Below are 9,857 nucleotides of genomic sequence, written 5' to 3'. Positions count from 1 at the left end.
CTTAACTTTAGTACATTCAGTCTGTAAAATGCTTTTGTGTCTTAAAGTGACCACTCTCCTTTAAAAGCAGAACTAATTATTAATTTAGTGTCTCTATCAGCTTTCCAATTTGCAGGAGTACTGCAGGATGCAGTAAAAAGTTGGTGTCTCCACTTTGAAATAATAAATAAAGCTCATTTGTAACCTTCCTATGAATTAATTTGTGTAATGAGCCGCTGCTCCAGTTCCTGTGCCGAAGAAATATGAAACTGCAGCTGATTAAATTAAAGTGGCGAGTCTCTGATTAACACTGAGCAGGTCCATACTCACACTCAGTTCACTGTTAACACATGATGCTGTGTGTGCACAGATTCTCTGCTCAGGTCACGAATGCTATGAATCAAATACTGATCTGAGCACTGAGTCTTTTTAGGATCGAACAGAACTTATATCTCTGTCTTTAATTCCCTCTTTTATTTTTTTTCAATAAGTTTCATCATGCTCTTTTTCTTTTTTTTATTCTTGATCTTTTCCAATAACATCTTATTTTAAGTTTGAAAAGAATGTGGTGCTCATTCTCGAGTCACAGCCTTAAACCACTGCAGAAGAAGAGGATGCAACAACATGATACAATTAATAAAGAACAGGTCACACTTTAATCTGTAGACTAATATTCAAAATTTAACTCAAGCTGGGTTTTGTTTTTTTGGAATACCTATACAGTGATGTCTTTTAAGTGTGCATTTTCTGATCCATGTCTGATGGCCTGGCAGTTAAAACATTATCATCTGTAACACAGAGGCAGACCGTGGTTCCTCAGATGAATGGCGTTGGGATGGTTTGGCTTGTCAATGGAAATTGGGCCCTGCAGGTGATTCTGAAAAGTAGGCGATAAGAGAACAGGATGAATCAAAGTCTCATGAGAACAGACGTCTCTTTGCCCCGTTGTTTACTGCTCGTCCCCAGAAGAACGAGATGTCGGCGAGCATCGTCATACATCCTGTTGATGAGGTTTTCTCTGACGGGTTCAACCACCGCTACAGGCTAGAAAACACAGCTGCACAGGGAAGCTATATGTAAACATTTACACCTGAGAACGACTTCCTGCTGAAAATTGCACAGTTTAGCTGCCCCTCTAATTATACAATAGGGAGGGAATTCTCTAATAAACACAGTAAAAAATTAGCTGGATGTAAATGTTTTTTTTTTTAAATAACAAGTTGCCATTACTAACGGGCCTGGAACACAAAGGATAGCTCTCCCACATCAAATAATTGCATCTGAAGTTAAAATGACACCATCGTGAACGATGATGTCATGATAGGAATGGAGAAATGGTTTTCAGCTGTGGAGGGGAAGATCTGATATCAATGCGAGTGTCCCATGTTGCTCAACTATAAATCCTATCGTCCTATCGACCCAACTAATCTGGATGTGAATGTTTCAAGACTCGGATGTAAAAACAAATTGAAAAATCCGTTATCTATACGCTTATCATTTGAGGGTGGGAGTACAGGAGCTGAAGTGTCACAATTTAACTAAACCAAAGTAGAAAAAGGGTTTTATGCCTCCATGTCGGCGACTGTCAGTGGCCGGAGACATTATGTTTCCTGGTTGTGAGTTTTTTTCTTTTTACTTTTATTTAAAACAAAACATGATAGAACAAAACGATGTTTTCAAGACAATACAACAATACATATAAACAATATAACAAACACTGACTCTTTACCTTAAAGGAATGTTGAGCCTTAAGTCGTCTCCGGCCACACAACACATTGCATCCTTTTGGCACCATTTTTAAATAAAATTATCCTTAGGCTTTGACTAAGGAGATGAAAACAGGAGGTGCTTCCTCCCCTGTCCTTCCCTCCACTCTGCTCTTTCTGCTGCTGTATATCAACATTTCGGCTTGTCTTACAATCAGGTTGAGCAACTGCAACTTTGAGGTGTTAGCTTTTTTGTGGCAGACTCCTAAAATGAAGGTAGTCTGACACCATGTTTCACCAAACTGTTTAAAAACAAACGGCATTGCAGTAAAAAGACTACAATCTTTTATATTCATTAAAACAGTGAAAAAAAAGTCTCCAGTTCCCCAAAAAATGGAAACTCATTAGACACAAAAGGAGTAATAGCAGTTTTTTTCCAGATAGTTTTGTCTAAAACCCTCCAAACTGGTTTCACTCCACTGTCCACATCCAGTTTCAGTCTCAACACAGTGTCCGCTCACCTGTTTAGTTTGTTTATTGTTTTTACATATTGTCTATAGATAGTTTTTCCTTTAGCTGTTCCATATAATAAGGGTCCTGAGGCCCGTTGCAGATTTAGAACGAATCCCACTTCTGGAAATGGATCAGAAATGGATTTCAGTTGGGACCAGCTACATCCACCACTTTCCTCAGGGTGGTAGTTCCATAGGTGTACAGCAAGCCGCTGAGATATCCTGAATATTCCATCTGGCTTTTGTGGCAAGGGGCAGGGGAGGATAGGAAATGTCTCTGAATGGTAGACGATGAAGTGGTTTAGGACTTTAGTTTCAGCATAACGTCTGAAGCATCTTTGTCGTCATCTCAACTGGCTCCGCTGGATCGTCTGAACAAATCATAAACAGTCAGCAAGTGAAGACATATTAAACCTTTCTCTGATGGATGAATGAAGCTAGAGTTTGTTTTTGTAGTTTTCATGAAAAGTACCACCCATAAAGATCATTGATAACATGGTATTCTTTGTCTTTTGAGATGTGGTCGCAGGCGAGGCAGACAGGTTGAATGAATTCCTTGGATTGTGTCGAAAGATGAGGAGTGACTTGGTAGTACTTTCTCCACTCAAAGTAACTCATGTATGCTTCATGATCCTTGTCCAGGTGCTTCAGAAACTTTGCCAGTCCTTCAGCATCACGGAAATCATTTACGTGAATGAAGGAACCATTGGGAAGGAACTGCTCATAGTTTTCTCTTGGTGGTCCCAGAACTACAGGAACCGCCCCCGCTAAGAGGGGCCAGTTGACCTGCTCAACAAAGTAGTCTTTGTTGCACGAGTTCTCAAATGAGAGATAAAACTTACAAGTCGCAAGGGTTGGGTAATACTTTTCAAATTCTAAAAAGTGCTCTGTAAAATCATTACCAAAGACATTGATCCTAATGTGTCGGGACAGCTCTCTGAAATATTTCTCTCTCAAAGCTATTCCAGTAGCTGGGTTTTTGTTACTGACAATCCAACACACACATTTGTCTTTCTTGGGCAGAACAAATTCCTCCTGCGTGTCTGTATTCTTGATTGTCACCTCATTCCTAACTGTGATGTCAGCATCTCGTCTGTAGCTCAGTGTTAAGTTAAACAGGTTTTCCAAACCTGGGATCTTTGCCGTGTTCTTGGAAGATTCCACATTGAACCAAATCCACTTCTGAAAATACGGACGTGGATCCTGAGGCAAGTTCTTCAAATCCCAGGAGATGTCTTTATGGAACAAAATGACTCCTTCTGCTTGGCTGTACAATGACCTGTTATTAGTCAGTATGCAGCTATCAATGTTGAAGTAGGTTTTGCATATTTTAAAATCCAACAGTACACCAAAAGGCCAGGTCCACAGCAGGACGATGGGCTTTTCAGTTGGCTCTGGGGCTTCAGAAGTTTTTTTCTCAGCCAATGTGGACATAGGTGGACACGAAGAAGCTGAAAGCGCAAAATATAGAAAGAAGACAATAGTTAAGCAGATAAGGCCAAGAAAAGCTACCTTTGCCCGGCCCAAAGCTTTGCTGAAATATGCTGTCATCTGTGGAGACAACAAAATAAATCGATGTTATCATCCATATCATGATCATTAAATCCTACTAGAAACAGACTTTTACCCATGCAGACAAAGAACAAATGCACAGTTGTGCCCTGGTATAACCTACAAACACTCAGCTACTTTCATTTTATTTGTCTTCGTTATTTTGACATGTTAACAGGACAGGAAGCATCAGATATAGCCTTCACATGATTTAATTCCCTAACTTACAAAAAATGCATGCCATTTTTATAATCATGCAACATTTTCAAATAAGCATTTACTCCAATGTTTTAAGAAACAAAAATATGTGGCGAATAAAAAAATTAAGATAAATGTTTAAAAAGAAAGGCACATGTCCACATTCTCCAGGCATTGATTTATCATTGGATGTGATGACTACAGTTATAACTGACCTCATTGTTGAGGATTTTGTTTCCATCCTTACACATAACTGTATATGCCACCTTATATTATGTAAATAATGCATATTGTATATTATATCTGTAGAGGAGAATAGTGCCTGTCAAATTCCACACATACTCCCTTCTCTCTCTACTGCAACTGCTACTACTTCTATTTCTACTTCTACTTCTACTTCTACTTTTACCTCTACTCTCCTCTCTGCTTTGAAACAGTCTAATAACCCTCTGGATGTAAGGCGATATCCTTGCTGATGTACACAAAGTTTATGGGTAATTTAATTTACCATCTTGTCCGATTTTTAAATTAATCTCATCAATAATTGCTATTCAGACGTGTTAACTGATTTTTAGAAAGTGATCACAAATTACATCCTATAAAACTCCACATCACAGAACATCAACCAGGCAGGCTATGGCATGTTGTTTTATATTATGGTAGATCCAGTCTTACACACATGTTATGTTATCATACAATAATGATCATGCTAGGGCTAACAGACTCGGTTGTTTATTTCTGTCCACATCTTTTTTATGGATCATTGCAACAATCATTTAGCATCTAAAGATCTTATACAGAACCAAACAATTGAATCACTATCATCTCAGAATAATAATTTTAAAAAAGACTGCCGTTCTCACCTTTGTTTAGAGTACCAGGACAGGGTGTCCTCTCACTTGAACACTGAAACTACAGATGGGACCCACCTCTTTTCCCAACAAGGCAAACCAGTTGTACTAGTTTTGTTCACAGCGTGACAATATTTTGTTTCTGTCACAGTGCAGTCTAGTGACAACAGTGTTGATTGTACTGAAATGACCACCCCACGTTACATTAGGTCAAAGTCTTAAGTGCTAAAGCAGTGCTGGGATATTGCAATGTACATTTACGTTGTTACTCCAACTAAGTATGATTTCATGCATCCCTAGGCCTACTTTACTACCACTATTCTCGTATCTGGTCAGAACAGTGATAGTAATAGATGACCATTCTATATCAACATGTTTTCAGCAACCTCCAAAATGTTCTTGTTCAACAGGCTCCCAGGTGAATCTGGGATATTGACTTAGATGAGACACCTAAGCTTTAGTTTCTTTATTTCCCATTCTAAAAAGATGTTGCTGTAGGTTAGCATGGATATCATGTGACTGAAATCATTTGACTTCATGGGGGTAATGTCACAGAAAGGGTTTGGGCAATGTCAATCAGAAACCCCCAATTGGAATTGCATGACCAGGTCTGGGATTCTGACAAGATCAATGTCAGAATCCCAGGATATAAATCGGTCATGAATGAAATAATGTTCCTAATTGTTAGCAAATTATGTTTGTGAGGCATTCCAGCAACAACATATGCATTGAGTTGCTGAAATTATGTTTTACTTTGGGACTTTTTCAAACATTTTCTAGTTGTCCGACTTTATCAAATATGATAGATAATATGGGACACCATGGTTTGGGTAAAGTTATTTAAGTTCTCTTATCGGTTGAAATATACAATTTAGGGCCTTCATAAAGTAAAACAAAAAGATAAACTAAAGAGATGTAGTATATGGTCAGACAGGAGTTAATGGTATATACATTCTGTCCCATTCTGATTAAACTGTCCCTGTCTAAACGGTTTGGCTAACTTGCAAAAAATCAGTTAGCTCTCTTTGTCAGAGATGATCCAAAAAGCACACAAGAATGTCTGTTCTGGGCTCTGCAGCCATTGGAGAAGACAATGGGCTGATCAATGATGACGATCTCTCACCTGCAAGGACTGTTTGTTCCCTGAGTAGCCCGAACAGAAGGGTGAATTACTAACTGAATAATCAGTTATTGTTTTGGTTTCTTGCTGTTGATTGATTAAAAAAACGTGATACACCTTGAATAGAATGGTTCAAATGAATATAATAATTTCTTTATTTAAGATAGGATTCTTTATCAAAAATAGGAGCCCTTGGTGAAGGAGGTTCTGTCGCTGCAAAATGAGTGTGTAGATATTCTGCTGGATCCATATGACTGATGCCCCACCTACTCATTTGATTAACCAGTTCTCTACTGTGCAGTTAAGCAGATTGAATTTGAAACAATGGATGCTGATATGTTATGAAAGTGCTTGTGATTATTTTAGAGCATCAACTCAACCCAGACACATTTAACAAGTCATTGAGTTTTAAAAGGCTGATAAAATTGATTATACAGTTGTAAAAATATTCACAAAATATTAAAAAAATGACACACCAGCAGTGTATTGGAACAAAACACCTTACACTGCAGTAAATAGTATTTAGTGGTACCACTTTATAACTTCATACAGGAGCCCCACGTTGAGTATCCAGTATAACCCACTGTCTGGTTTGTGTGTGTCTGCTGTGGGAAATGAAACAACAGTTCCGCTGATGTATCACCTCTGTGTTTCCTTTAATTAATGCTCCTCCTGTGCAGTAAAGTGAGTGTAATAATTCCACACAGGCCGCTGTGATCTGCATAATTTGCTGTCCTACCTCTGACTTAAAGCCAGACCATAAATCCAGCTGCGGCCCAAGCTTTAGCGACGCTGGCTGAATAATGTGGCGATTAGAGAGGGCGGGGTCAGGAGGAGATGGAAGGGGAGAAACGCACCTTAAATCCAATCGTCGCTGACCAAAATAAGTGTCTTACATTACTCCAGATTTCTAAAAGGACTCAAATGAGGGTCATAAATATTGTATCGTATTGTACGCCCTGCCTCACTGGTGATATCTGTTGGGAATGTACGTAGCCTTGAAAAAAAAAACTCAGATACTAAGGCTCAGAAGAAGGTCATAAATTCATTTTGAGATTACAAATTGATTAACATAATATCAAATGCTCTTTCCAAAGATTTGATGGGTATTTCAGACCCATATCACATCCTTCCACCAGATAATGAGGTTATCCATGTGTAATCTTTATAACTAACAAACATACAAACTTTGAAATTTTGAATTTCTCAAAACAGTGATCAAAAAACAGTTTCTGCAAAACCTGTGGAGGATGAGGGTAATACTTTAGTGAACTGGCTTCCAGATTGTCAGAGAATTGACTGAAAAACTCACATGTTGGTTTAATTGAGCAAATGGTTTGGGACCAAAATATTTTTGCTTAGCCGTTCAGACCAGATGTCCTGGAACAGTTCTGATCACAGCGTCTAGACTAAACCTGAAGAAGCAGATCTGGGCTTTTATTCTTCACATATCCGGAACAAGCTCCCAAAGCAGGCCTGACCCAAACATGGTTTATGACTGTTTTTAAACACTAAAGATTCACACCTAATTTCTGTATGAGTTTTTGTCAGACTTCTGCCAACAATCCAAGCATGAGAGAGAAAAAAGAACGAGACAGAGCTTAACTTCAGTTCACTCAGATATTTTATACTTTGCCTTTGAGAAACTTTGCTCTGCATAACAATGACAAGACACAGAATGTAAATTTCGGATTGAATTTGGGGGAAATGTGCTCAGTGCTGACCTGAGGCCAGTCTCAATCACTGCATCCCCCTCTTTTATAACAACATTAACTTCATCTCTCTCTCTCCCCCCCCCCCCCGGCTGACACTGTTTAAGACCCGGTCTTGTTTTACAGCTGTAATATGTGGTCGTTGAATTCTCTCTGCTTGTTTTTAAGACGCTTTGTTAGAAAAATCCATCACTCATCTTTACTTCAGGCAGAAGTGGAAATGAATCGTTTTACGCACCATTGAATTCTCAGCAAACACGAAACTGTGTAGAAAAGGTCAGAAGAATAAAAAGTTTCATTTTAAAGGCTGTTATATTAGTTATTAAGCCATCCATACATACAGAGAATGATTGAATGAATGTGTATTAGGTCTATAAGTGATCAAACAGAGAGAAGTAAAGAGAGAGAAAAACATCACAAATGTGGGATAACATCCACATTGAGCCAGACATCTGCTGGTATTTCTGTCAGTTTGGAATCTCTGCATCGTCATTTTGTTTAAAAACATATTTCAAATGCCCCATGAATTCTAGCACAATTTCCAGAAAAAAATTGCAAATTAATATGCAACTGCTGTTACAGTGCCTTGCATAAGTATTCACCCCCTTTGGACTTTTCTACATTTTGTCATGGTATAACCACAGATTAAAATTTATTTCATCGTGAGTTTATGTAATGGACCAACACAAAATAGTGCATCATTTGGAAGTGGGGGGAAATATTACATGGATTTCACAATTATTTACAAATAAAAATCTGAAAAGTGTTGAGTGCATATGTATTCACCCCCTTTACTGTGAAACCCCTAACAAAGATCTGGTGCGACCAATTGCATTCACAAGTCACATTTGCAAGTCACATAATTAGTAAATAGGATCCACCTGTCTGCAATTTAATCTCAGTATAAATACACCTGTTCTGTGACGGACTCAGAGTTTGTTGGAGATCATTACTGAACAAACAGCATCATGAAGACCAAGGAGCTCACCAAACAGGTCAGGGATAAAGTTGTGGAGAAATATGAAGCAGGGTTAGGTTATAAAAAAATATCCAGAGCTTTGAACATCTCTCTGAGCACCATAAAATCCATCATAAGAAAATGGAAAGAATATGGCACAACCGCAAACCTACCAAGAGGAGGCCGTCCACCCAAACTGAAGAGTCGGACAAGGAGAAAATTAATCAGAGAAGCAACCAGGAGGCCCATGGTTACTCTGGAGGAGTTGCAGAGATCCACAGCTGAGGTGGGAGAATCTGTCCACAGGACAACTATTAGTCGTCTACTCCACAAATCTGGCCTTTATGGAAGAGTGGCAAGAAGAAAGCCATTGTTGAAAGGGATCCATAAAAAATCCCGTTTGGAGTTTGCCAGAAGCCATGTGGGAGACACAGCAAACATGTGGAAGAAGGTGCTCTGGTCAGATGAGACCAAAATTGAACTTTTTGGCCTCAATGCAAAACGCTATGTGTGGCGGAAACCCAACACTGCCCATCACCCTGAGCACACCATCCCAACAGTGAAACATGGTGGTGGTAGCGTCATGCTGTGGGGATGCTTCTCTTCAGCAGGTACAGGGAAACTGGTCAGAACAGAGGGAAAGATGGATGGAGCCAAATACAGGGAAATCCTTGAAGAAAATCTGATGCAGTCTGCAAAAGACTTGAGACTGGGGCGGAGGTTCATCTTCCAGCAGGACAATGACCCTAAACATACAGCCAGAGCTACAAAGGAATGGTTTGGATTAAAGAATGTTAATGTCTTAAAATGGCCCAGTCAAAGCCCAGACCTCAATCCAATAGAGAATCTATGGCAAGACTTGAAGATTGCGGTTCACAGACGGTCTCCATCCAATCTGACTGAGCTTCATCTTTTTTGCCAAGAAGAATGGACAAACCTTTCCATCTCTAGATGTGCAAAGCTGGTAGAGACATACCCCAAAAGACTTGCAGCTGTAATTGCAGCGAAAGGGGGTTCTACCAAGTATTGACACAGGGGGGTGAATACTTATGCACCCAACAGATGTCAACTTTTTTGTTCTCATTATTGTTTCTGTCACAATCAAATTTATTTTGCTCCTCCAAAGTACTATGCATGTTTTGTTGATCAAACGGGAAAAAGTTTATTTAAGTCTATTTGAATTCCAGTTAGTAACAGTACATAATGGGAAAAAGTCCAAGGGGGGGGGGAATACTTATGCAAGGCACTGTATGTGAATATTATGAGTTGG

At 39.1% G+C, this 9,857-nt stretch overlaps 1 protein-coding gene across 3 annotated transcripts; it reads right to left on the bottom strand.

Annotated features, from left to right (window-relative positions):
* Window positions 1-438: 438 nt before the first annotated feature.
* On the bottom strand, window positions 439-4,934 carry LOC128445065 (4-galactosyl-N-acetylglucosaminide 3-alpha-L-fucosyltransferase 9). 3 transcript variants are annotated; one of them, XR_008339241.1, is made up of 3 exons: window positions 4,810-4,871; window positions 1,709-3,748; window positions 439-856 (listed from the first exon to the last, which is right to left on the bottom strand). XR_008339241.1 is itself a non-coding variant. In XM_053427825.1 (2 exons), the coding sequence occupies exon 2, from the start codon at window positions 3,629-3,631 to the stop codon at window positions 2,657-2,659; it is 975 nt and encodes a 324-aa protein (XP_053283800.1). In that variant the 5' UTR covers window positions 3,632-3,648; window positions 4,810-4,934; the 3' UTR covers window positions 1,594-2,656. The 3 variants fall into 3 exon arrangements, 2 of the variants coding, with proteins under 2 accessions (XP_053283800.1, XP_053283799.1); XM_053427825.1 differs by lacking the exon at window positions 439-856 and having other exon boundaries at window positions 1,594-3,648; window positions 4,810-4,934; XM_053427824.1 differs by lacking the exon at window positions 439-856 and having other exon boundaries at window positions 1,594-3,748.
* Between the last annotated feature and the right edge of the window lie 4,923 nt (window positions 4,935-9,857).

This window comes from Pleuronectes platessa, chromosome 7 (assembly GCF_947347685.1).
Source record: "Pleuronectes platessa chromosome 7, fPlePla1.1, whole genome shotgun sequence".
Taxonomy (NCBI): domain Eukaryota; kingdom Metazoa; phylum Chordata; class Actinopteri; order Pleuronectiformes; family Pleuronectidae; genus Pleuronectes; species Pleuronectes platessa.
Note: the sequence above shows the minus strand (reverse complement) of the source record. Positions and strands in the feature narration are given on the sequence as shown.